This window comes from Athene cunicularia, assembly GCF_003259725.1.
Source record: "Athene cunicularia isolate RWA chromosome Z unlocalized genomic scaffold, athCun1 chrZ_part2, whole genome shotgun sequence".
Taxonomy (NCBI): Eukaryota; Metazoa; Chordata; class Aves; order Strigiformes; family Strigidae; genus Athene; species Athene cunicularia.
Genome location: NW_020799143.1, coordinates 16407258 through 16434924, shown reverse-complemented (window position 1 = coordinate 16434924; position 27667 = coordinate 16407258). Strand labels below are relative to the sequence as shown.

The 27667-nt window shown below is 37.6% G+C and overlaps 1 protein-coding gene across 3 annotated transcripts; it reads left to right on the top strand.

Annotated features, from left to right (window-relative positions):
• The first annotated feature begins 2182 nt into the window (after positions 1 to 2182).
• Positions 2183 to 27526, top strand: CEP78 (centrosomal protein 78). Of its 3 annotated transcripts, none has more exons than XM_026866250.1 (15): positions 2183 to 2436; positions 2639 to 2814; positions 3439 to 3511; positions 3982 to 4085; positions 4853 to 5027; positions 6827 to 6940; positions 7172 to 7236; positions 11370 to 11487; positions 13445 to 13580; positions 14525 to 14570; positions 15729 to 15872; positions 21713 to 21790; positions 23470 to 23636; positions 25106 to 25259; positions 26667 to 27526. In XM_026866250.1, the coding sequence occupies exons 1-15, from the start codon at positions 2184 to 2186 to the stop codon at positions 27189 to 27191; spliced, it is 2328 nt and encodes a 775-aa protein (XP_026722051.1). In that variant the 5' UTR covers position 2183; the 3' UTR covers positions 27192 to 27526. The 3 variants fall into 3 exon arrangements, with proteins under 3 accessions (XP_026722051.1, XP_026722053.1, XP_026722052.1); XM_026866252.1 differs by having other exon boundaries at positions 26750 to 26936; XM_026866251.1 differs by lacking the exon at positions 21713 to 21790.
• The last annotated feature ends 141 nt before the right edge of the window (positions 27527 to 27667 follow it).

Here is a 27667-nt window from a genome sequence, read left to right as displayed (position 1 = left end):
TGAATACAGGTAACTCCTGCGCCGTCGCGTCTGTGCCGCCGTGGAGGCGCGGGCAGGGGACTGGTGGCCCAGCTGGGGAGTCCGCAGGGGCTGGCTGAGGCCGCTCCCGGGACACGGGGATCGCCCGGGGCGGCGCAGGGTGGGGGATGTGCCCGTGTGGGGTGCGACTGCCGCTCCCTCTTTCAGACCCTTGTGGCAGACGGCCAGCGGCGCAGTCTCCAGTTCTTCCTGGCTTAATGGTGTACTGTGCCGGGGAGGCGGAGCGCTGAAGTAGTGCCCCGAGTCGTTGGCGATATTGAGTGGGTGAAACATATAAACCTATTTTGCCTCAATTGTAACCAGAGTTACTTCTATATGTTAGTTGGATGCTCTATTATATACTTAAATACAGTGATCCCGGCAGGTCAAATAAGATGTGTTTAGCTCCAGCAGACCGCCAGGCCATGCTTAATAAAGTGCATAAGCAGAGAACAGGGATGTAGTTAACCTTCCTGTGTGTGCCTTACATGTAGGGCATGGTCATCGTTTCTGTGGTCAGTGGTCTTGTATGGAGTTGCTTTGCTGCCCTGTAAATTTGCCTAGCTGTTTCTTGAATCACTATAAACTTACATCTTCCTAAAGAGTCTTAGCATGGAACTAGGTTTCTCAGTTTGACTACATGCGCTTTTTTTTTTTTTTTTAATTTATCACCATATGATGTCTTCTTGTTTCTGTATTGAAAGAGATAGTAAATAATTGTCCTCTGTGTACCTTCTCAGAGCCAGTCAAGATATTCTAGGATTGTGTCAGATGCCTTAACTTCCATGCACAAGACTTCTGGTTTACAAAGTTGTTTCTCAACTGCAAGTTATTGTGGGTCTGATTAGCTTGGCCCTTTTTCTTGATACCTTCAAGTGGGCTAAACTTAAGTGCTAGGGCCAGGACCTCCTTTCTTTACTTCAGTTAGAAGTGTTGTATTCAGGTGTTGCGGTGAAGGCCACCGCGAAAGAATATTGCTTAAACTCTAGAGATAGAAGGCTAATATGTTGCACATTGATTCATCACTTGAAGTCAGTGATGCTTTACAGTTGATGGTCACTTTCTGGAATTGAAATGTTTGATTGTAATTTAGTAATTTCTATTCCTGTGGCCACATTGTGGTCATTATCTAATGCTAGTAAATCAGAGCTGAAATAAAGGGGTGTAGAGGAACTGTTATTGGGGTTTCTATTACTATGAATATTTCTACAGTTTCAGACATCCAAATACTAATAATGTGATTATTTCTAAATTATATTCTTACAAATGGCTGTCCCCACATGCTTGTACATATCTAGTAATTCTTGTCCCATGCTGACATACAGTATTTCAGAAGATCATCTGAAGCTCTCAGAAGATCATCTGAAGCATCTGAAGTTTTTAAGAATATGAAAAAATATTTGCAGTGTGGACAATGTTTGCTGTCCTATGTGGAATACTTAATAATATCTTGAGTAATAAAGAAATAAACAGATAAATAAATGGGTCTTCCAAATATACTGACAGATATTTCTATTGAATCACTTACTAGCTGTGCCATAGCTATATTCAGAGATTCTACTTGGGAGCTAGTACTGCTTTGCTACATGGATATTAATGTGTAACAAAAACCTATGCCTGGAAACCACTTTCCTAAATTTACTGGTATAAGTATATAAGGCATGCAGTAGCAAAAGTATTTAGGAAAACACATTTTACTCTGTATTATCAGAATTTAGGCTTTTGATTGAAGTAGCAGAGAAGCTCACAACCAGTTCCCTATGGAATAGTCATTTGTATCATTTGATGCTGAGTCAGGGAGTGTCCAGGGCTTTCAGGAGTCTGCAGACCTGGATGCTACAAAATTAAAGAGGAAGACAGGAACTTTGCAGCAGTTAGTGCTTGAGCATTAGGCCTTTTGCGTTTTAGGTATATCTATTTGTATGGGAGAATAAAAAATGCTGTTTGGTTGTTTTTTCACCCCCTTAGTCATTCCACAGATAGTGAGCATCACAAGATACCGTTTTAGCTGCCACATCAAAGACGTGTAAATGCTATACAATACACATACAATACACCAGAAATACTCATATTCTGGGTATGGGTGTTGAATTGAGACTGTTGCAAAATCAATTATACATTGGAAACAGTTTATATTTTTTCTTTTTCTCCCTTATTTTAGAGAAATGATTGAGTCAGTCAAAATAAGAAGACAGTGCATGCTGGATTTCTACTCACATTATGAACATCTTTGTGCTCTGCAAGGCTCCGTCCCACTGAAAGCTGTGAAGGCTAACCTGAGTCAGGGTGCTCTTGATCTAATTGTAGATCACATCAAAGCTGCTGACTGGGCACCACTTCTGAATGCTATCAGGCATAATAAGACTCTAACTTCTATTGCAATAAGAAGTTTTCATCAACAAGGTCTTGGAGAATCAGGTTTGTTTGTGATGGCTATAAAAGTTAAATGTGTTGATGTATGCATGTTAGAACTTGTTGCATAAAACTTCTGTGTGATTTAATACATTTGTAATACCTAATGAATTCCATTTAAGAAAAGCAGCAAAAAAGCAAGGTATGATTATGATTTAAGTCAATAGGGACTGAATTTTACTGATGTGCAATTTTTGTTGTTTACCAGGTATTGAAAGATATAAAACTTACTTTAGAAGAAGAATTCCAGCAATTCGATCAAAAGACTTGACTGGCCAACTATGCAAAGCTGTCAAAGGCTGTCTCAGTATGTCAGATGTACTAAAAAATATAGAACTACAGGGTTTACTTCTGAGGGAGACAGATCTCATACTTTTAACGAAGGTGAGAATATATTAGTATATAAATAAATGGAAAGATGCTTAGATGTGGAGAAGTAGCAACTAGATTTTATAAATATTTGTCACAGATGAGGATGTTCCTCCTCTAAGATATCTTTGTGTTATCCATTGTAGGAATGATTTCTGCTGAGACATTTAGTATAACCTAGTCTTGCTGAACTTGTCAAAATCACATAACCTGCCCTTGCCCTGATTGATCAAGGTGTATTAGAATGTTCTTGGCAACATCCTCGCCATGTGTTTGGGGCGTATAACTTATGCTTGTGACTGAAATTACTGTGCATGTACATGACAAAGAAAGTTGTGGGACACCAAGGAGATAAAACCATGTCTTCAAGGTGTGTTACTGGAACACTCTCCAGTTTGCTCATAAGTGGGTTCTAGGAAAGGAGGTTGCAGCTTGTTGCCCATAGGCTGTGCTCTGCAAGAGAAATGAACCAGCTTAAACTGAGCTTTTAAGATTCACTTGTTTGGAGCTTACTCTGAACCCCCTAGAGTTTCTTGTAGAGAGCACAAAGAGTTCTGGGCAGTTTGAGTGTCTTGGTCTTTTCTCTGTTTCTTTTTTTGCTTTTTAAGCCATTTAACGAACATTGGTTTTACTCTGAAGGGCTTGGCCACAGCTTCGTCTCTAGAGAGTGTCTCTTTAGCCCACTGTCCAATTGGAGATGGAGGATTACAAAGTAAGTTCAGAATCAGAGAAGTGTAAATATTCTTCTCATTTTTTTAGTCCTTCAGATAGTTAAGTAAGTTTTTCAGTATTTCCATTCCTCTTCTACATTTGTCTATGACAAGTAAAGTGTGACAATCTTCACTTTATTCTGCGTGGCTTAACACATTTAAAGACTTGAATTTCTTCACTTTATGCTAGCATATAACCTTACTATGTTATAATGATGTTTATACTTTCTTGATTTGTTCATGTTTACATAAGTAAACTGAAATAAAGTATGTTCTAGTTTGTTCAGATAGTCTTTCCTTTTCTGCTAGAAATACATAATCTTAGAACATTTTAAATGTATTTAAAATACACTTTGTATTTCAACACTAGTTCTTTGTTAAGGCTTTTAGCTTTAACAGGTGATTCAGCTTCTCTTAATATGGCAGTGAAAAAGTGTGGTCTGATAAACATGTATGCTTTTGTTTTCTTCAGCAATCTGCCAGAGTGTAAAGAATTCAGCTACTATCAAATGTGTAAACTTCACGGGATGTAGCCTCACATGGCGAGGGGCAGAACATATATCAAATGTTTTGAAGGTAATTTAATTACCTGTCTTAGAACCTAACATTCACAAGAACTTAAATACATTCGATTTTTTTTTTTTTTTACTTTCAAGCTCTAAAGCCATCAAAGCACTTTGTGAGCCGCATATGTGAATAGTGAAGTTAAGTAAATGAATAGTCTGTCTGAAATTTGTGACTCTGTATGCCAAAATTAACTTAGGTTACGGGTGTGAAATTTAAATATGGTATTTCTTAGTAAACATCAGTTAAACAAATAAAAATTCAGACTGATGTATTTTCTTTAAATGAGTATTAGGCTGTAAATGTCGGATACCTGTTTTGGGGAGTGCTTCCTGTCGCAAATTTTGAAAAATGTCTGAAGTATTCTTAAGCATTGGGTAAGAATGAGTTTACAGTTTAGAAGCTATGAATTAACTGATTAGTAAGACTGTGATTAGTACAGTATTCTAATTAATGCTAACATTGGTTTGCATGAAAGCATGTAATTTCCTTGTGTATATTGCCCATTCAAGGTATGTTGAAAGTGTCTGTCTGCCAAAAGGTGGTGATAAGGTGTTTTACAGCCATATTTAATTAACACTGCAGATTGGATGGTCAGAACAAACATGACTTAACTGTAACATTTAAAAATGACTTTTATTTCTTGAACTCAGAAATGGTTTAGCTGTGTTTCTTACATCTAAACATCAATTAGAAAACAAAGATAACTTGTTATCTTCTAGTCAGTGATGACTTTCCCTCTGGTAATAGCCTCTGTAACAGCCTCTTTGTTTGCAAAGCACCAGGCAATGAAAAGACATGGTGAAGCTTGGGCTGAAAGCCTGCGTTATAGGAGGCCTGACCTTGACTATATGACCGGTTTAAGGCGGATAACTTTCAACTGCAACATGCTTGTTGGAGATAGAGGAGCAAGTGCCTTTGCAGACTGTCTAGGAGAGGACCTTTGGCTAAAAGGTATTGTGAAATATTTACTCTTAAGATACAGTAGTGGCAGGCAGAAAACTTAACATTAGCAAATGTAGCCAGAAGAGTAACTCACTATTTAGCTGGGAACGATTAGTGTTTTTTCAAAAGAAATTTCTCTTCCTCTTTTGAGCTGTCAGAGTATCTTAATACTACTGTGTCGTCTAGTATTGTCCTCTAGTATTTTGGAGAAGTAATTTGTTCTACAGTATATCTGTACAAAATGACTGATGGTGATGGTGTAAGTCATAGCCTGCTGTACATGGAATCAAATACTTATCTGTTTAAATTGTTTTATAGTCTGAGCCAGGTGTACAGATAACATGCATACTGATGGAGGAGGATCAGATTAGAGAATACTTAAGCAAACTGAACCTACAGAATACCATGAGCCCTAATAGGGTACATCCACAAGTGCTGAGGGAGCTGGCTGATGTTATTGTGAGATCAATCTTAATAATCTTTGAAGGACTGTGGTCATTGGAGGGGTGCCTGAGGACTGGAAGATAGTAGATGTCACTTCTATCTTCAGGAAGGCTGGGAAGAAGGACCCAGGGAACCACAGGCCAGTCAGCCTTACTTGGATCTCTGGGAAGGTGGGGATATGCTGCCATCCAGAGGGACCTCAGCAGGCTGGAAAAATGGGCTGATGGGAACCTGAAGAGGTTTAATAAAAGGAAGTGCAAAGTCCTACACCTGGGCAGGAGTAATCCCATGCACCAGAACATGCTGGGGGATTTGTGGCTGGAAAGCAGCTTTGCAGAAAGGGCTCTGGAGTCCTGGTGGAAAACAAGTTGATCATGAACCAGCAAAGTGCCCTTGTGGCAAAGGAGCCTAATGGTATCCTGGGCTGTATTAGGCAAGAGACTTACGGGCAGGTTGAGGGTGGTGGTTCTTCCTCTCTGCTTTGCACTGGTGAGGCCAGACCTCGGCTCCCCTGTACAGGAAAGAGGTAGAGCTGCTGGAGAGAGTCCAACAAAGGGCCACTGAGATGATGGAGGGACTGGAGCAACTTTCATTTCAGGAGAGGCTGGGGCAGCTGGGACTGTTTAGCCTGGAAAAGAGAAGGGTCAGGGCAGGTCTCATCAAGGTGTACAAATATCTGAAAGGAGGCTGTAAAGAAGATGAAGCCAGGCGCTTTCCACTGGTGCATGGTGACGGGGCAAGAGGCCGTGGGCAAGACTGAAACACTGGAGATTCCTGCTGAACGTCAGGAAACACTTTCTTACTGTAAGGATAACTGAACACTGGTACAGGTTGTCCACAGTGGTTGTGGAGTCTTCATCCTTAGAGGTCTTCAAGAGCTGTGTGGACATGGTATGGGGCAACTGGCTTTAAGTGAGCCTGCCTGAGCAGGGAGGTTTTGCAAGATGACCTCCAGAGGTCCTTTCCAACCTCAGCCATTCTGTGATACTGTGCCTCCACAACATGAAATAAATGCCAGAGCAATGATAGTACTATTTCATGGCAGCCACATAATTTATTGATGCGTGCAAGCATTGAACTTGTAGAAGCATTGACTCAGACTTTTTAGATGTAAGTTGTGTGTTTGTACCTATGATGTTAACTTTGGCAGTTGAATTAATTGGTGCCTGGGAATATTACATCTACTAGGAATTGTCAAGAACAGTGACTTAACTGTGATATTTATGTTCCTTCCTTTGCAGTTTAGCAGTTATTTCTTAATGTTGGTCTATAATACTGATTTAAATTTCTAGTTTTCTTTGAAAGTAATCTTGTTTTTACACATGGCTGATTTTTTTTTTTTTTTATCTCGTTAAACATTTTAGCACTTGATTTACAGCAGTGTGGAATATCCAATGAAGGAGCAAGGTCATTATTAGATGCTCTTCAGACTAATACAACATTGGTGGTACTTGACATAAGAAAAAATCCATTAATTGGTATGTAACTGTATCTACCTTTGTCCTCTGTGGTTGGTTTTTGGTTTGCCTTTTTTTTTTTTTCCCCTCCACTAAATCTGGGGGGAAAAATAAGGAAAAAACCTGCAACAGCATTTTGCTATACATTTTTAAAATGGGGGAAGGGAGGAGGGTGGTGTGTACTGCTGTTTGTTTGCTTAAATACTTGACTCATATAGGAAATTCTTAATGAGATATCTTAATTTATTCTAGATCACCTTATGATGAAAAACATTATTGAAAGAGTTCTTATGAATGGAAATAGTGCTAAATCAGAGGTATGTGTTAGGCATTTTTAAGTAAGTTTGGGGAATTCTTTGTCACTGTCATTGCATTTTTTTTTAAAGGATATCTTTGTTCAGAATGAATCTAAACCAGCTGTTCTAGTTATAAACAGAAGTCTGACTCTTAAGCAGTTAAAAAACCAAACAAAAAGCTACCATGAAGGGAAAAATAAAAACCCTAGCAGCAACATGATATTGGGTATTTTGTATGATTTCTCATGTAACTTCGGATGTAACATGTAATAAAATCAAAATACCCATTTAATGAAAGAAAATGGAAATGTGTGTGTATACTTGGGCATTATCATAGAATATTAAGTAAATATTGCTACTGGACTGCTGGAAGGCTTTGTACTGTGTTTGTCTTGTTAATGTGGTCATAATGACTTTTCATTAAAAAGTAGAGGAAATCACTATTTAAAATTTGAAAGTTTATTTTGAAACTTATTTTTTGTCAATACCTTACATAGTTAAGATTTCTTTAAGTTACTCAAGACTGTCCTTTCTGATGGTGACCATTTAACAAAACAGAGTTTAGTTGAAATACAGTACCCCATGCCATCTTTATCTAGCAGTCCATAGAGAGTTTACAGTAATGTGCATAAATGGAGTATCTGGACCATTTATGATGAGATACACCTTTTTAATACTAAGTCTTTTGTTTATAACACAGAAATCAGATTCAGTTCCTGAAGGAGATAGCAAATGAAGGAGTGTACTCTTGTTCTGTTTTCAGAGCTGTGACAATTCCAGTTACTGTTCTGAACTTACTGCTCTTTTGGTTTTGTAAAGGCTTAAAAAGTCAGAGCCGTGGATTTGTAGGGAGTACCTAATAAACTGGGAAGTTTGTGTGTAGAATTCCTTGAGGATTAATGCAGTTCCCCACTTCAGTGTCTTAAAGACTTTATTAGAAAAATTGAGATTGGTTGTGAAGGAGTACTCTTTCTCCTTGGCACATGCAATCAACACTTGGAAAATGTTGCAGGGATCACATGAAAATAGCATCTGCTTGGAGATGCTCAAGATAGCTGGAAAGTTGAACTGTGAGATGAAGCAGCTGCCTGGACAATCTCCCATGTACTAAAAGATCACTCAACTCAAGACGTTTGTTTTGTATTCATCTGCAGTATCTTAACCCATTAACAATATTAACAAAAAAAGACTGACCACTGGCTTGCTAAGTAACTTTGCTTCTTCCAAAACCAAAAACATCCTAGACCCTTTATTTTGTAAGATATATGAGTAGACTGTTGTAAATAACATTTTCTGTTTATCATGATAACAGTGCAGACACTCAAAAAGGAATAATCCACCTGTTTAGCAAAATGAAAACATACATTACATGTTGAGGTTGATACTCTTTTGAAACTGAAACATTTACTACCCTAATCTAGGATTTACAGTTGGCTTTGAGATCAGTTGCAGAAGCCTGGATATTATGAAGAGAAAAAAGAGTTGAGTTTCTTTGAGGTAGTGTCCTGATGTGCTCTGTATTGAAAGTCAGCAATGTGGGGTTTTGTTTTAGTGGGTGTGGGTGTTGGTGTTGTGTTGTGTGCTTTTTTTTTTTTTTAAGGGAGTCAGAACTCCCTTAAATAAATTAATAAATCATCAGAGGTGTTAATGAAGAAAAGCAGTTGGCCACTAAGCTCTGTTATAGAAAGAACTGCAATGTCTGTTTCTTCATTCTGTCAATAGTAAAAATTCAGCAGTAAGATTTAAAAAAGTAATGTACAAGTAAAAACAATTTAAGAGTGTATTTGTGAGAGTCCTAATGACTTATTTTAAATTCTGGATGTAACTAACACTGGTTCTTTCTATTTTTAACATAATAAAAAAACTGCAGTTACTTTCCAGATTTTTCATGGTATTTTTTTTTATATAGAGAATCCATTATAGACTTAAGATTACAAATTTGAAATTATATTTGTTTCTTGTAGCTTAAGCTTGCCAAACAAAATACAGTCAGTCAGCATCTACATTGCTTCCCTTGGTCATCTGCCTCCAAACCTGTGAGGTTTTAAAAGGTTATGCTGGTCCATATTTTGTAGTGGAGAAAACATGAGTATCTATCTTTAAAATTATTTAATTTAGCAGGGATTTTGTTTTTTTAGTTGCTAGAGATCTGGATTTCACATTGATAGAAAATGAAGAATCAGCTGGACTAAGTTTAGCCTGTGTGTAGAGACTTCTTGAACACAAGGTGTAAGATGTAATTTGCTGTGTGAAACTAATCTGTCACTTACTCTTGCAGCAAGTAGCCTAACTCATACCATAATTCACAGATAACTAATGAGTTGCATGGATGATCATATCTAGTACTACCTCCAGTTTCATCTTTTTTATCCTGCAAAAGGCTGTCATAATTCCCATAACTAAAACTCAGTAAAGTGTCAAATTTGTTTATGTCTGAGAAGTTGCAGGGATGCATTCTGTACAGTCTCATCATGGCACCTGTTGTGTCAACTCCGTGGTTTTGCTTACACAATAGAGGTGCTGCCATGTTGCTTTACAAAGAGACATTTGGTGGGCTTTTGACTAGCCTGGAAATAACGAGCCAATCATAACAATGAAAGATCATGCCTGGGCTGCCACAAATAGCCTGTAATGCACTGTCACCACTTGCTTGCTGGATACCAGCCATGGCAGCCCTTCCAACCTATTCTGCATAAAATCTGGTTGTTTCTTTTTGCTTTTCAGTAGCATATATGTGCCTTGCTTTGGGTTAGGTTTTCAAGTTTGCAAGAAGAGGTGCCTTCAAATTTGATGGGCAGCTAAACCAGAGGAAAGTTATATTTTCCTAGCAGCGCTGTGTAGCTAGTATAGTGGATTGTAATCGTAGATACGATTGGGTGTAATAGGTGGTAAAAGATTGCGTAGATTCTGAGAGAGACTGAATAACTTAAAGGAAAATCCACTGAAGTTGTCTATAAAACAGGTTGCTTTCATGTTCTCAGCTCAAGGATCTAGTGATTTTTTCAACACTCTTATGTTTGTGGTCTGTGATAGAACAGCAGCAGGCACTTGGACAAGAGACAGGCCACTGGGATATATGAACTTGAGGTTTAATCTAGTATAGCTGCATTTTCATGTGTGTAGTAAAACAAAATTAAGACACTCCTGCTCTTAGAAGTTTACAGTTTAATTTTACTCTTTCTGTCTATTTTTTGGTTCAGAATGAACATGTCTCAGGAGGTAGATTCAGCTGTAGACCCAGAAAAACTTACAGAAGAATTGAGTCCAAAGTTTTTAAAAATAAAAAAAAATTCTTGTCAATGATAAACTGGAAACAAACTCGGTTAGTTAGAAAACAGTAATGCCATTTAATCTTTCCTGTGCATTTGGTGGGAATAACTTTGGGGTTTAGGTCTGTCTGAGATAAGCTTTGTGTTAACATCAACTGCATTTCCTTTGATGGCCGCTTCAGTGCTAGGCTGTGTACTAAATATAGCTTGATGCACGCTGAAAAATAAGTGACAGTGTAACTTAAGAATATTTATTTGGAATAATAAAACTTTTATTAGAGAAAGGGGAACCTTTAAGAAAAGAGGTGTTGCTGTAAGGTAATAAAGTTTAAAGTACATCAGTTGCCTTGATTATTGCTATGTCTTAATTTTAGTTTGGAGGCATTTACTGTGTAAGGTTGAATTTTCATTATAGGCCGTGAAAATTAAACTTGATATTTTAAAAAACACTAAGTTTTTGGGTAACACAAAGTCATGTTGGGGAAGCTTTTATTGCTCCAGAGAACTTTAATCTGAGCCAGTCATGCCTAGTGAGCCAGCTTTCTGAGAATGAAATGCAAAAGCCAGAGATTCCTTTTTATAGGGTTGATGCCGTTTTTACTATAAAAGGAGAAGTGTTTTGCACAGGAGAAAGGAAAATAATGGCTGAGGTATTATAGTGGTGTTCTGGCAACACTTTTTGGTAATGTAGTACTCGGATTCGCATGAAATCTGTATTTGAATTGGGGTTTTGTGGGATTTTTGTTTTTCCTGAATTTTACAGTTTATTGTTAGGTTTTCTGTAACTAGCAGTGTTCTCCATATGTCTGAAAAAAAAACCCTCTAATCTTAAATGCACTTCTTTAAATATCAGTTACTAAAGCAATTTGTCTTTCTTTAAAAAAGAATTTCCAGTATAAGTGGCTGACGTCTCCATCTTCCAAGGATGTTTTGAAAACTAGATCAAAGAAAAGAACTATTGTCCTAGGAAGCTGTCGAAAAGGGAAAGCTACTATTCGTATTGGTAATACTGTCTTTATTTTCTATGACTGTAGTAAATTTTATCTATAAAATAATCAATGTTGAGGAGCTTTAAATACAAAATGTATGATGTGTCTAAATGTCAGTGTTTTGCAGAATACTTGTCTTCAAAAAAAAAATTCCATTTATTCTTAATTCAGTAATGTTTCCTCTACCATCAGTGGTTTCTGTAGGAAACTTGCTTTTGTAGCTGGAAAAATGGTAGGATATGCTGGAATGTGGAGGCATTGCATGTATTTATTCAAAGTGCATCCTCTCCATAAGCTTTCACTTGCAGCAAGCTTGGTGGTAGTAAGCTGCCTCCTTCTGATGTAACCTTTCTGTAACACACTGTCATCTGGCAGAACAAACAAGCATGCATTTTTTACTCATGTACGAAAAGTTCTAAGATTTCTTTCTTTTAACTTCACAGAAACCCTAAATACTAAAAATAGTATGTTTAAAATAACATATATACTGAATATTTATAATTAAGTACTGATAGCTGTGATATGCTAAATATTTTTCTACTAAGTCACTAAAAATTCCACTGTAATACATTTGGCTGTCTCTCTGCTCTAGTTACCTGGAAGCAGAGAGGTAAGTGTAAATTAAATCAAAGTCCTTGTACAAATAAATGGTGGTGATCAGTGTGTTGGTTTTTGGTTTTTTTTTTTTTTAATGAGAGGTCAAGGCAGCCAGGAGGTGAAAACTGCGCTACCCTGTTTACTTGTTGAGAACAAACTGAAATTTGGAATCCCATTACCACAGTTATACATTTCTATACCATTACAACTGTGTCCTGGTTCAGCTAGGATAGGGTTAGGTTTCCCCAGCAGAGAGAGAGGTGGAAGGGATCTCCAGCCGGGTTATTCATACCATGCTGGCGTCAGGTCCAGGGGCAGAACCTTTTTACTTGCTCTTTGGCGGGCTTGATGGCAGGAACCTGTTTCCGTGACCATTTGCGGTATTTCTCTGTATATTGTTTGTCTTGTTCACTATTATTGCTGTTTATTGTTGTTATCATTGCAGCTGTTGTTGTTCAGATTGTTTATCACACTGTTGTATTAAATTTCTTCTTATTTTAACCCGGGGTTTGTGCCTCACTGCCAGCCTGACCGGCTGGGGGTGAGGGAGGGGCAACGGCAACGTGCTCTCCGGTCCTGGCAGCGCTAAACCATTACACACAGTTATCCATTTCTATACCATTACAAAATTAGTTGCTTTACTGATCTCAGAGAAATAATCACCTGAGGTCTCACTAGTTTAACTCTATGAAATAGGAGGTGGACAGTTTTCTGGGCTTGTTTCTGACTCACACAGAACCTGGTGAAGAGTGATCATCCACACTAGGTTTTTATTCTGAATCTGGTTTGAGTTATAGTGTGTGATTTGTCCAGTCTTTTGTTGCTGTTTTAATGAACGTGACATTTCATTGTAATTCCTCTTAAGTGAAGGCAATGCTGGTGTTCTGTAGAGGTGCTCAACATGAGTACCAACTTTAGCTTTAAGCATTAGGTGTTACAAAACCAACGTTCTTCCGGAAACAGCCACTAGAGGGCAATGTGAAGCACACGTAGAGCCTTACTGTATACGTGGACTGTCAAAGCTCCCACTTGAGACAATGGAGTTGGGTATCTGAAATTAGTAGTATGAATAAACCTCGTTAGCTACAAAACTTTGTCTCCTTTTTTGAATAAGTGAGTCTGTCTACAGCAACCTAACATAGCAGTTAATTATACCAGTTTATAATTGCAATTAGATAAGCTGTCCACCCCTCTTTTTGAGAAGCAAAACGGAAGTTTTTGAACACTTTAGCAAAATTAGACTAAAAGGTAGATTTCCTACAGTCTCTTTTATTACATAGGAGATTTCACTTATGAACAGTAAGCTGTGAATTTATATGTAAATTGCTGGGTATAATGAATTATTTTTTCTGCTATTCTTCCTGTTAAATACAGGATTACCACCTAAAAAGTCTGTAAACTCTGAAAAAAAAAATAAATCTGTGAAAGATAGTTACTCGCCAAAACCACTACCTCCGGGCACGAAAGGCTTCATTCCTTGGCGGACTGCAGAACGTGCAAAGAGATGCAGGTGAGGTTTTCATAGTACAAGGGAAAACATTAAAGCATCAGACCTGTATGATAAATGTAGTAGAGAGAAATGTTAGGTTTTTAAAATATGTATTTCAAAGTTAAATTCAGAAATTCATATTGCATCCATAATTTGTTCTGTTTATATAAATTTTGAGGATGTTACATAAATTCTATTCCAGTAAATTTTAAAATACACAAAAAGATAGGATTTGATAGTCATGGGAATATTCAGATGTAGCAAAAAACCTCCCACAACCAAGCCCCCATTGCTTGTTCTCTTGTTACTAATTATTTATCAGACTTATTGTAGCTGAAGATGCAATTTAGTTTTCTGAGCTTGTAGTGTAGTTGATTTGGCATCCAGTTCAAGGTGCCTAGGTATTTTTTCCACATCTTCTTTCTGCTTCATCTCCTCCAATGCCAATATAGTTATTGTGATCATCTAAGTCCCGTGAAGTAAAATTTAAAAAATAAAATAATTTTTACACATTGAAGCCATAATATTTTTGTTTTGCTTCCTTTTGAAACAGGTTTTTTTTTTTTTTAATGTGTTCCCTAGACCTTGGCTTCTCAAAATGGAGGCTATATGAATATTTAAACAAAAAATTACTGAATGCTCTATAACTGTTTTTATTAGAAGTGTTTTCAAAATGTTGAACACTAAATTCTTCTGTTAACTTTAGTTCATAATAATTAAGCAAGATGCCTATTGAAGATATTAATGTTAGCGTCCAGTAATGTTACTCTAATTCATGATGAAGTAGGAATACTAATAGAATAAATGTAATGAGTGTTGAAGGGATACAGTGCAGTGTTTGATGCTGGTTTTACTCTTACTGCTTTATCTGTCCTAGAGTTCTGTGTTTGGAAATGGAAATGGCAATGGCATCATTATAAACTTACTTTCTCAGAAGTGTTTGTTTTATTTTTTTCTAACTTTAGAGGGGGGCCAGTGGATAGTACTGAAGAATTACCAGTGAAGATTCAGGTACTCTCTCTCTTGTATGATGAATTATTTAGTAGATGAATACCTGAAAAAAGTGTTCGCAACAGAATCTTACTGTCTAAAAGTTAAGACTGGAACAGACTTTTAAAGTTTCTGTCTCGTAGAACTGCAAAATAACAGTTTATGTCAGTACTCGGTTGAAACTTCTTTAAATACTTAGTTTACTCCCACTTCTGAATCACTGTGGTTTGGTTTCTTAGCCTTATAAGCAAGCTGTGTTTGGAGTACGGGCACAACCCCTCCAAAGGCAATAAGGAGAATTAACGGCATTTTCCTCTGACAGGTTCTGCACATTACTTCCTCTCTCCTCCTTTTGCTTTTTGACTACATATTTATGTTTTCACCCATCTGTGAGCCACTGTAGTAAACATATCAGCAGGAGAAAAAATCCCCTCTTCCTTTCTTCTCCACATCTCATTTCCATCTCCCCTCTTATTTCCATCTCCCCATGCCTCCCTACCCACCATAGAAAAGCTTAAGTGTGTTAGTGTGTACTTATGAATTAAATTGGCACACTTATCCCCTGCTCTGGCGTAGGCTTCCCGTGGGCTGCAGTCCTTTGGGAAACCCTGCTCTGTCACAGCAGTCCACCAGCTACGGCTCCTTCAGCTCTCCTTCTGCTCTCCTGTGGGGTTTTCCCTGGGCTGAAATGTGGGTATTTGAACCACCATGGAGCTGCTGCTCCTCCTCTGAGCTTGGTGTTCCTCCTGCTCTTTCTCACTCTTGTTCTTTTCTCTTCTGCCTGTCTGGCATTTTTTCCCTTTTCTTACATAGGCTTTCCCCGAGGCGCTACCCTTTCCGCTGCGGGACCCGGCCCTGCCCTGCGGTGGGTGGGTCGAAGCTGGCTGCAAACAGCTGTGTCTGGCACAGGGCAGCCCAGGCCGCTTCTCACACATGCCGCCCCTGCTACTAAATCCTTGCCACGTATGCCCAATGTATGCCTACATAGTACTTCTTAAATATTGTTTTATGCAAATTTATTTCAGAATTGCATGGTTGAGTGACGTATATGCATTGGAAGGGACTCTGGGAAACAATTGCATTTAAATTAAGCTTTTGGTACTATTTAATGTTTGATTTTTTTTTTTTGCACAGTGTAATGCTGTGAGTGGGTGTGTTTTTCTTGTCTAATATAATTAGACAGGTATTCCTGTGAAAGTGACAGTAGAAAGCGCTTCTACATCTGAAACCGAAGACACAGAAGATTTAGATGATGTTATCCATCATCCTGATTTGGGAAAATCATTAGATAAGATCAGTGTAACAAAGTATCAGCAGCTACAGGTAAGAAGCATGTTCTGTGCCTTAAACTCCGTAAAGGCAAATTTTATCAGTTAAACCATGTTTTATTCAGAAAATTATGGTTAAGCTAATAACCAGTCATGGAGCAGGATTTCTGAATAACTTCTAATTATCCTGCATTATGTCACACAGGCTTCTGTTTCAAAAGATGTATGTCAAATATGCACTGGATTTCCAGTCTCTGAATAGTTCTAATGAAGACATGTGCTATAAACGTATCGTCAAATCAGGGCCATAATAAGGAAGAACTTCACTGAATACACACAGCTGCAATGTATTTAATTTCTCTGTTCCAGTCTAGAATCATGGTTCACAAATGTTTTGATCAGTGTTATTGCCTGTAGTGTTTTCTTCCAAGTATTTTCTTTATAATGTTATTTGTAAGAGCTAAAATATTTTAATGATTGTTGTGTAAAAATAATTTAAAAAATAACTGTGTGTTAAAGCTCCATTTTATAATTGAACTTAGTAAAAAACTTTTTTCATTTGCTTTTTGTTATTCCTTCTACTTCTTGGACAGCTCTAAAAAGCCAGCAGTAGCAAGACTGACTATTGCTGCAAAGGTCTTGACAGAGAATGTTCTTATAAGAAGGGAAAACAAAGGGTGTGTTTCAGCAGCTCAGTAATGCTGCTGAGGTAATCTAGCACTACTAGAAAGTAACAGCCTCAGGCAGAATAATTGTGTTGTTTCTGAAGTGTGAGGATTTTGTTTGGAGAGTCTGCACTGTGTCCAAATGAATACTGCTAAAAGTAAGACTTAAAGTCAGTCTGGTTTTGGTGGTGGTTATCACAGAGCACCACACTGGGTGAATGGACTATTCATGTGTATAAATATTAAGACAATATCTGTCTTTATGTAGGTGAAGTGAAGTTGAAACTTAACTTGTTGAAGATCTGTATGTAATGGGAGAGTTAGGGTGGCTTAGAGTTACTGTGGAAGGCAGAAGGGCCATACAAATACTGCATAAATAACTACCTCCCATTTTTTTCTGCTGATGTATACTTTTTCTTTAGGCCTACCCTTTTTCTCTCTAGAACATTTGTTCAGGAAGATTTTCAAGGTTTTCACATGTTTCTGGGACTTAGTTGTATAGGAGTTTTCTTCTTTGTAGGTGATTTTGTATTACTGTTTGTGTGCAATATGATGACATTGTGCTGTGCAGTGGCTTCAACGCTCATCAAGATCATTGTGTCTGGAATCATGAAATTCCATGTTACGTGCATATTGCACCAAAAACTTATAGGCAGCAAGTACAGTGCTTTCAGGAAACACTTGACGTATTAATACTCCGTGTTTGGAGAGGGAAGAATATTGCTCTCAGGACACACTGCAGACGCAGACAGTGTTTTGTGCTGTGGTCATATTGACCTATGCTGTCAGTGTTACCTGTAGTATTACATATAGAGCAACTGTAATGAAGGGATAATTTGTGATTAAATGAAGCTTCCTAGGAGGTAAAACTACAGATTTTAGGAACCTTAACCCTAAATTGTTTCTAAATCTCATGTGCTTGTAAAAGTCCAGATTTCCTTGATTTTCAGAATTTGAAAACCAAAATACTTATTTAGGCCATGGTTGCCTATCTGGCAGCACTGTTTAAGCAGCCTAAACTGTTTCTGTGCCTCACCCATACCTTTTCTTACATTGATGCAAAGCACGATTTCACATTATGGCAGAACTGAACTAACAACTTGTCACCATTGAATTGTTCCTTTTATATATTTCCCTTTTGTCCCTTAGTGCTTTTCCATTTCTTGCTTCAGTCTTTTTTATGTCCTTTTTTCATGTCTGTCTGATCATAAGGTAAGTTGATTCAACTTGCTGATGTGGAGTAAACTTGTGTGGTTCAAAAAGAAGTGCAAAGTCCTGCACCTGGGGCAGAGCAACCCCATGCACCGATATATGCTGAGGCCAGGCCATCTGGAAGGCAGCTTTGCAGAAGAGGCCCTCGGATCCTGGTGGACACTAAGACAAACACGATCCAGCAGCGTGCCCTTGTGGCAAAGAAGGTGAATGGCATCCTGGACTACATTAGGAGGAATGTTACCAGCAGGCTGAGGGAGGTGATCTTTCCCCTGTATTCAGCACTGATGAGGACACATCTAGAGTATCATGTCCAGTTGTGGCCTCCGCAGTGCGACAGAGACATGGGCGTACTGGAGAGAGTACAACAAAGAGCCATGATGATGAAGGGACTGGAGCATCTCTCCTCTGAGGAAAGGCTGAGAGAGCTGAGACTGTTCAGCCTGGAGAACAGAAGGCTCAGGGGGATCTTATTAATGTATATAATGCCTGAAGGGAGGGGCAAAGAGGATGGATCCAGGCTCCTTCTGGTGGTGCTCAGTGACAGGACAAGAGGTAACAGGCATAAGATGAAACACAGGAGGTTCCCTCTAAACATCAGGAAACACTTTTACTGTAAGGGTGACAGCACTGGCACAGGTTGACCAGGGAGGTTGTGGAACCTACATCCTTGGAGATGGTAAAGAACCATCTAGGCATGTTCCTGGGCTGCTTCTTATAGGTGGTCCTGCTTGAGCAGGGGGTTGGGCAAGATTAACTCCAGAGGTCCCTTCCAACCTTAACCTTCTGTGATATTTTTCCAGGTGTTTTCAGCCATCTTGACTCACATTGGCTTATGTGATTGGGTGTGTTCCAGAATTTCAGCACAGTCAGTGGCAGAAGCCAATGGCTGATATTGTGAGAGGGGAAGTGGAGGACCCTTTTTATCTGTGTTAACTGTGCTTAGGTACTGTCATTAAACAGCTCATACTGCAGAGTTGCTTGAGGGGAGAGCTGACTTGAGGAACTGATCTAGCTGAAAAGTAATCCAGTGTATTTGGCTGTAGCAGGCCTTGGCACAGCCTTTCAGTAAAGCGGGATAACCAGCTGTGCTAGAACAATGATGGGATTGCAGAGTGGGAATAAACAGTAAGAGCTGGGTACTCCTTAAACTTGTCAGTGTGCCAAAAAAGCTCTCCAGACATTCCTCAGTGTGACTAAATGACTAGACTTTCACTTTAGTATGTAAGTCTTTGAGAACTTTCTGCAGGGCTTTAAGTGTACTACTTAGTGAAGCAGTATTAGTTGTGTTTTCATGGTTTTTTTTTTTAAAAAGTCCCTTGGCTACTGAAAAGTTTAATTTGCTTAAATGGAAAATAAGAACTGATAAATATCCTTTCTTTCCACTAGAGGGAATCTGACATGTCAGAATTGCCTCTGATGAAGAATGTAGTTGAGGAAACCCCCAGATTTTGAAGTTTTAACTAAGGGTATAAATGGTGAACTTCCTTCCTTAATATAGTTAGGAGGGTAACTCTTTCTACATATTAATACTATGTGAATTACGTAGAAGTAGAGGTTGCACTATGACCCTTTTTAAAAAACAAGGACAACAATATAATCAAGTGGAAAAACATGGCTAAAACATTTTGTTATATTTCTAGTTTTTAAACTTCATTTTTATACCTCCGTCTAGTGTTGATTAGTCATATTGCATAGTAATTCTGAGGGCTACAGACATATTTGCTATTCCACTACACTGCTAGAAAGCTCAGTCTTGTAGCTTGGAGGTACATTAGCTCGTATGTGGTTTTGTTTTATTTTTTTTGCACAAAGACTAGAGGATTGTGTAAGCTAGTGAATTTCTCAAAAGCAAATAAAAAAATAAAATGTACATATACTTACAATTTAACGGTGACAGATATGTTTGCACAGGTGCAAGGCATCTTCCTTTAAATGTATGCTTCTGATACTGCTTATGACATGTAGCTCCTATGTTTGTCAATTCTTTTGTGAAGTCAGCCATAACCATCAAATACTGTGTACACCTATAGTGTGATAAATCAAGTTTAAACAAAACTAAAAACCTCCAAACTTCTACTTAAAAAATCTTGATAATTTCACTATTTTCTCAGCCTTTGCCCTTTGAAAATATAAACTAGTAATCTGAAGAAAAAGGTCAGTGATGTTGCCTTTAAAATTGTCTAAAATCTGTCCACAGCAAAAATACTATAGAGCTAAGGTTTCTAAAGTAGAATTGTTTGACAAAGAACTACACCCTAGAAACTTTAACACATATATATATATATATATATACACACACATACATTTGCACACACTATAAGTGAAACTGTAAGAATTCTTCAGTCTGTTGTGCCTGTGACTGATCTTCAAAGGTAGGTTACAGGATTCTGGCTTAAATGTCAAGCTGTGAATATAGAACATTATGGTTGCTACTTTCTGTGCTGTGCTTCTGTATAGAAGGATTTCTAGCTCCTGTTATTTCAACATGTTCTGAGGTAGATTGCAGTAATACTGTGTTAGCTATTGAGGGTTCTCTATAGAGATTTCCCCGCAGCCCATGCCTGGAGGTGAGTTTGTTGCGTCATGACAGTTAGATACTGTAAAATCTCTTTCCAAATACTGTCTTTGAAATGTCATTTTCCTATACCTTCTAACCTCTCAGTATTTCTCTTGTGTTCAGATGATAAAGATATGGCTAGCTTTCTAGTTCCAGGGTTAGCTTGGTTGATGCTAGTTTAGGGCTTCATTGGACAGTAGTAACAGACCCATAATCTTCACTCTGAGTGGTTGTCACTGGAAGGGCTATATCTAGAATATTTTAGAACCTATCTTTGAATCAGATGCAAAAGTCCCTTGCATCCTACAAGACCTATGAGGACATCTTTGCATTTGTAGAAGGATTATTTCTGCTATGCATTCTGTTGTACCACCAGTCTTCTTAATTCAGTACTACTCTCTTGAATAAACTTTTTGATACTAAACAAAGGATTTCAGTACTATTTGGATCTTTGCTCTTCTGTAGAACTGTTTGATAAGGTGTGTACAAAAAGCAGCATCCTATGTTACATATATGTGTTTCTATACAGTGTATAGAAAAATGTATAGAGAAATGAAGAAGCTTTTTATACTATTAATTGATATAGGTTACCCTCTGAAGAATAGAGTAGCTTGATAATTTTAAATGTTTTCACCTTTGGAACCAGAAGACTGTGTTAAGACATGCAAGAACAGAAAATACTAGTTGTTCTTCCACTTCACATGCTGTAATTAAAGATGATAATGCTCTGGTTCAAGAAAACATGGTATTGCTATCAAATCCTGACTAGTGTTCACTGAAACTGAGAGATTCATTACTTAAAACTAGAAGTTAAAATACAAGTATAGGCATCTCATGAATAAGACTAGAATATATTTGTTAAATGTTTGGTTTTGTTAATTCAACACTAAGCTGATTAACTCACTGAAGCAGCTTGGGATTGTGAAAAACGTTTTCTGCTGAAGAGCAAAGTGAAACCAATTGAAAAGAGTACTGTTCTTAAAGCTCATAATTTTGTATTCCTACTGCTGTAATAAGAAGTTAAATCCTACATGAAGAATGTGTTCTGAAAAATCTATGTATGGCTACTGAGGATTTTTTTAGAGCCTGATTTGAGTTTTTGATGAGGTAGATGTATTTAGATAAAGATGAGGTTTGAAGAGGTGAAAGGGAAGAAGAGGAAGTAGAGAACATATACTCCTGATGGTCGTCATAGGCTTAAGAGACGTGCTATAATCTCGTGGTATCTACTGTTATAATGCAAATCTGTTAAATGAATCACACTTGTTTCCACTTTCCTGTGTTAATTTTTTGCATCCTAAAGTTACATATTGGTAGACCTCTGTCATGTATTGTTGTAGAAGAAACACTATTGCTTGGAATGCTGTGTGCTTGTTGTTAATTGGACATGTTGAGTTTTTATATGTTGATCTGACATCTTGAGATAAATTTCATGATCGTTTATCTGTGTTATGATAGTTGGAGCTGGAAGAATGCATGGAAAAATTAAAGGAAGAACAAAGATCCAGAGTAAAGGCTGAGAGACAGATAATGGAGGTACTGATACTTAACTGTTAGTCATCTTTACTTTTTAAGGAGGCACCAATCAAACTATCCATTTGCTTAATTAGGAGTAATTATCAATGACATCTTATGTGGTAGCTTCTAGAGTTTCAGTTCAAAGTCATGTCGATCATTTACTAGCCTAAGGGTAGTGGTGAAATCTGTGTTTAGTAATGTGTGTTTGTTCTGGTTGTATTCCAGAGCCTTGAACTCTGGATTAAGCTACTCTTTCAATGTGTTTCATTCATTTGGTGTATCACTTATGATCTGGGGCATCCTGATGTTTGTTTTTTCTTGAGAAAGTGATTAAATCTGTTTGCAATTTGCAATTTGCAGGGTAGTTCTTTGAGGTCTCCCACCTTTTTATCATGACTTGCACTGAAAATCTGTTTTTTGCAAAAGTTTAATTTAGCTTATTCTGTCCCTTTGATTTTTGTTTCCATAAGCAATAAAAATGTTGGATTGTTTTGTGCATAGCAGTCAGTTGTGAAGCGCAGTTTTGCATTATGCCAGAACTGAGCTAACAACTTGTCACAGTTAAATTGTGACATCTATTTCCCCTCCATCCATTGTTGCTGACCTAAAAAGATCCTTTAATTTGGTTCTTAGATGTCATCTGGAGTGGAATAGAAGTGGTGGTACCCTTTGGAACCTGAGCAACAAATGGTACCCCACAGTACAGGGAGCAGATATCCACAAATGATTCTGCACTCTACAAGGTTCATTGTAGTCCTCCGGTGTGGCCATCCTCATCCTCCTGTAATTTGAAGTGCATCAGTGGGCCCTGCTGGATATCTGTTTGAATACTTGAATGCTCCTTAGGCTAAATATCCATTGCAACAAGTCTTCCTCTGTCATGCTAGACTGCTTGGACCTGTCACCTTGTCTCAGAAGAAGGGATAAACTAAGTAGCAGTAATCTCTATAATTGTTTGCTTTTATGGTAGTTTAACAGCTGCAATGTTAAATCTATAATTTTTTTGTCCTTCTCTCATAAAAGATGAAAGAAGGAAAGCCTGTGGTAGCAGTGATTGCATAGCTGTAATCTTAAATGAGTGTCTGAGTTAATGTTTCCCTCAAACACAAACCCCTGTATATCTTGCAGTTGTCATTCAACTTACAGTTTGTTATTAATTTGATCAATGTTCAATGTGGAGAAAAATGAGATTGTCTTAAACTTCCAGTTTTGGGATACACCGTGCAGGGGAGAGGTGCAGCAGTATGCACTCCCTCTGATACAGAAGGGTTAATATAAGGAGAGCATTGGCCTTCATTAAGGTTTTTTATGAGTAAAATAATTCTTTGTTGTTAATATGTCATATAGTACAGACAAAATTACACGATATGAAAGAAATTTTTTTTGCTTGCACTTGCTCTGCACCATTCTTTACATACTGAAGACTGTACTGAGCCAGCAGTTTTGAATGCCTGCAGCAACTTCACTATGGTAGCACGGAATTGCAGCTGTGGATAAACAAACCTGCACAGAGGTCAATGTAACAGTGCCCTGAATATTCTGGTACAGGAAGCTCTCTATCAGTTGTATCAGTTTGGGTATTTCTGTTTGTGATACTACTCCATAGGCTTGCAAAGGTGGGGTTGGGTATTTTGTTGGGTTTTTTTAACTGGCGATGATAGAAAGGACTTTTACCTTTTTATATTTTCTTCCCATAGCTGGAAATGGAAAATGCAAGATTAAGAAATCTAAATATCTCTCTATCTGAGGTTCTTCATGCACAGTCAGTAACCAACATGATTTTGGAAGATGAAGGAGTTCTAGGCAGCATTGAGAACTCTTTCCAAAAGTTTCATGCTTTTTTAGACCTCCTTAAAGATGCTGGGTAGGTTGTCACTTTACTGTCTTACTGTTTCTGCTGAGATCTCTTTCCACAAATATCTTCCCAGTGAAGTATGCTGCCTTTGCTGCCCCTAATCTCTAGTACTATACATGCAAAGAGCAAAGAAAGAAAAATGGACTATGTAACATTGTTTAATATTTTTCTCAGTGGGAAAAATATGATCCAAGCAGAGTCCAGCTGAATTCATGTATTAGTCCTTGGGAAAGGCTTTCAAGAAACCTATTCTAAAAAAGAAGGCTTCTCTTAAAGCGTGTATCCAAGTCTTTATTGGATCACCTGTGTTCCCATGATAAAAAGGCTCAAAATGCAGTTGAACTGGCTTCAGAAAGTGTCCTGTTGCCTTTTACTAATTGAAGTACAGAAATCTAGATGGATGAATCTGGTCTCTGTACTTAAATTTTGGTTTATTTATTATTACTAGACATATTTTAGGGAGCAGTAATTGAACTTTGTGTTAAGACTTTACCACTCTACCTGCAGTTTCTCAAAGGATGGTTCATCCTTCCCATTTGTCAAAGAATCTCAGTTTAAATCCTCAAAGCTGTTTTGTGAAGTTCATGTAGCCAGTCATGGCAATCCCATCCAGGAGAGTGAAGGAATGATATGAAGATATATTGCAGTCTAATCTGCATGTTCAGAGAAGACCACAAAAGATTTTATTTGCCCTCCCTGTCTCCTGCTACCATCCACCATGTAATAATGTAACAATGTAAAGTTCAACCCGAGGCTGTGTTTTAATTTTGTGTCAGTCAATTGGTAGACTTGTCATTACTTTAAGAATTAATTTCAAACCGAGGAGGAAGGGAATAATGCTTTTTCACTACATAAAAAAATTTATTCAGATGGGCCCTATGCCTATTCATGATAACAGGGAGTTGCTCTGAAAGTTACAGAATACCAATCACAAAGACTGCTCTTCTCAATAAGCTTCTATATATAATATGCTGTGCTATCAACTGATGGTTGCAACTTCGCACTTCTTACTGAGGCTTAAAACACTAAAGTGATAGATTTGGCCAACTTGTAAGATGGCACATGAAACAATATGACTGTATTTGTGAAGCATGCAGTTGGGTTTGGCTGTTAGAGATTATGCTAGTTTGGTAGATGTGCACCAATCTTCTGCTTGAATGATAAATGATAATCTTTGTTCTGCCTGACAGAGAATCTGCTTGCCAGCATCCTGCTCTGAGATCAGTGCTAACTGGGAGAACTTAATTCTTAGCCTCATAACAGTGAGAGAAGACTGACAGTTTTGAACCTGTGGCTAATTTGTGGAAAGACAGGAAAATAGCTACTTCTTTTCATCTTTATTAAGATATTTTGGTCTTTTCAGAAAAGAATGGAAAAACTGTCTTCAAACAGATTCTGTTTCTTCTCGTTTTGAATGTTTAGGTCTTTCACAGGGTTAGAATTTTTTGTGTCATATTCTATTAAACTTTATTTTACAGACTTGGACAACTTGCTGTATTAGCGGGGATAGACCAGTCAGATTTTGGTCTTTTGGGGCATCCACAAATGAATTCTACTCTCAGTAAGCCTGGTAATACGCTAAAGGAGAAATCTTTTGAAGAAGAAAGACAAGAACATACCCAGAATAACAAAGTAAGTCTATAGAGGTAATGCTGGTGTCAATGTACTTGATGGTATTTAATGTACTTTTCAGCTATTATCCTCCTCTGACTGAAAGTTACGATTACCAAATAATCCATTAAGTTCTTAGTGCAGTCTTTTGCTGCATCTGCATTTGTACAGATCATAGGAATTCAATGATTAAGCTTTTTAAGTGATTGCCATTGGAAAATAAACCATAGTATTTTGTAATGTACAACGAAATTGTTGGTGGTAATTATGTTGTTTCTTATTCTGAAATAGGAAGTTCCAATAGTGGTTCCAATAGTGTTTCTTTTAAGTAATTGCAGTGTATTTGTCTAGTCCTGTTAAACTTCTACACAAGCTGTGACATAAATTTCAGGCAACTACAAATTTGCGGTATTACCAACCTAAGGTTTTAGTTTCTACTCTGAAGTCAATAAGTAGAACACCTTCTGGCTTTTTCAAGGGAGATACTACAGTTCCCTTAAGGGATAGAAAAAAAAAAAGAAAGAAAAAGACCAGGGTTAATTTTTTAAGGCAATTAAAAATTAAGATACTGGCAGCCTACAACCTTGTCCAAGTTGGATAAAACTGTCATGCTAAGAATTGTTCTGCTTTCCAATATGTGTTTTGTACCCAGTGTCTGCCCCATGAAACGCACTAGATTTCCCAAGAACATCATGAGCTTCTAAAACACGATGGTAAAACATGTTGTGTTTTTTTAATGGTGTGGGAAGCGATTTGCAGTTTGAATCTGCTAAAATGATTCAGACTAATAGAGCAATTCTCATTATAGGTTCTTTGACATTTGTTACAGTTTGACTTGCCACAGTGTTTTGAGCTTCTAGATTCTTCTGCACTGTGACATCAACTTGTTCATGCAGTTTGTTTGATTTTTTTTTTTTTTTAATTCAGATACATTTAGAAGCCTGAGTTTAAAGTGGATTTAAGTATAAATGGCAAAGGATGACTACAAAAAGCTTCAGCTAACATGTACACTACTCGTATTTAACTCCTCCTAGTATTGGTTAGTTCAGATTCTTGTAGCAGCTAGGTATTGTGGGATAGACAGTTGGAACATATTACTGTGAACTGTGAGCAAATGTAATGAATTGCAGGTATTTCAGAATGACAGACATGATTATTGGCTGCTTCAGTGTAATTGACACATTTCTGCAGTATAAAGTTCAAGCCAGATGTGAAGCCGCAATAAATCTACTCTGTGTCATTATCACTCTAGCAATCTTCTGAAACTTGCTTGTTTTGCAAGGTAATAAAGGTTGTGTGATTGCTGTTATCCCTGAATCTTTTCTATAATTTGCAAAAACTTTATTTTGCTATGCAGATTTTACTATATGGCACTTGAAATACTGGATTTTTTTTCTCTAGTGTCTTAATCAGAATTTAAAATTTCAGAACAGAGCTGGGGACATCCAAGTGTCTCTTCCTGGCACGTTTCAATCCCAGATGGTTGTGAATAATTCCTTCTCTGCTCTTAGAGAAATACAAGAACTTCAGACTGCTGGGCAACAGTACCAGCCAGGCTCATGGAAGGAAAATGAAGCTCAAACAGGTAACCAAAATAAAGAAGATAAGTCTCGAAATAGTACTCCAACATTCTGTGGGAGAAGAGTCAAACAAAATGAACAAGCAAAAGGACATTACTCAGCAAGGCAATTGGTTACCAGTCTTCATTCATTTTCTGATTCCAGTGTACCTATTAAAAGTAATGGTAACAGAATATGCAGTGGTGCTTCTGGTGAAAACGACAAAATTTGTTCCTCAAAGAAATACATCCCTAGAACAAATGAAATATCAATTCCAAATGATGGAGCAAGAGGAGATCAGAGTAGACTGCAGACAGTAAATCATTCTGGAACTGATACTGTAGGATCTGGCTCTGAAATACAAGAAAGTATCCAAAGTATTACCAGCATTTGAAATGGTTCAGAAATGTTTGGACTATTCTTTACACTTGCAAGATTACTGAGGCATCCATTTTTTTTTTTTTAAATAGTTTGTGAATTTTTTGTAAAGTAAAATTTGTAACTTTGACTTTGTAACCTTTTAAAATATTGGATGCTCTTTAGTATTCCTCTTTCATGTTTGAATGACTTATCACTAGATTTTTATTTTTGGAAACGATGCACTGGTAGAATGGTACCTTCAGTTTGTACTACATGGAAAGGATTCCTGGCATATGGATTTTATTGTGTATCACAGATCTTGTTATAGAGTGTGAACTGTTTTGAGCTAATAAACTTGAGTACAAATTCTTTTTCAGTGTTTATTTCCAGTGTATTGCAGTGGAAGTGGAAAAAATAGTTTTAGGTCAAGCATCAATTCATGCCTAACAGTGTGTGTGTATATGACATTCCCAAAGGTAGTGGAGGTTTCAGATTTGAAAATGAGCCAGG

What these genes read in the sequence shown, in the direction of transcription:
- CEP78 (XM_026866250.1), top strand. Translation starts at nt 2,184, where the DNA reads ATGATTGAGTCAGTCAAAATAAGAAGACAGTGCATGCTGGATTTCTAC. An exon ending in TGGAGATGGAGGATTACAAA is followed by an intron (nt 3,512 to 3,981) that starts GTAAGTTCAGAA and finishes TGTTTTCTTCAG; the next exon opens with CAATCTGCCAGAGTGTAAAG. An exon ending in GAAAGCTACTATTCGTATTG is followed by an intron (nt 11,488 to 13,444) that starts GTAATACTGTCT and finishes TGTTAAATACAG; the next exon opens with GATTACCACCTAAAAAGTCT.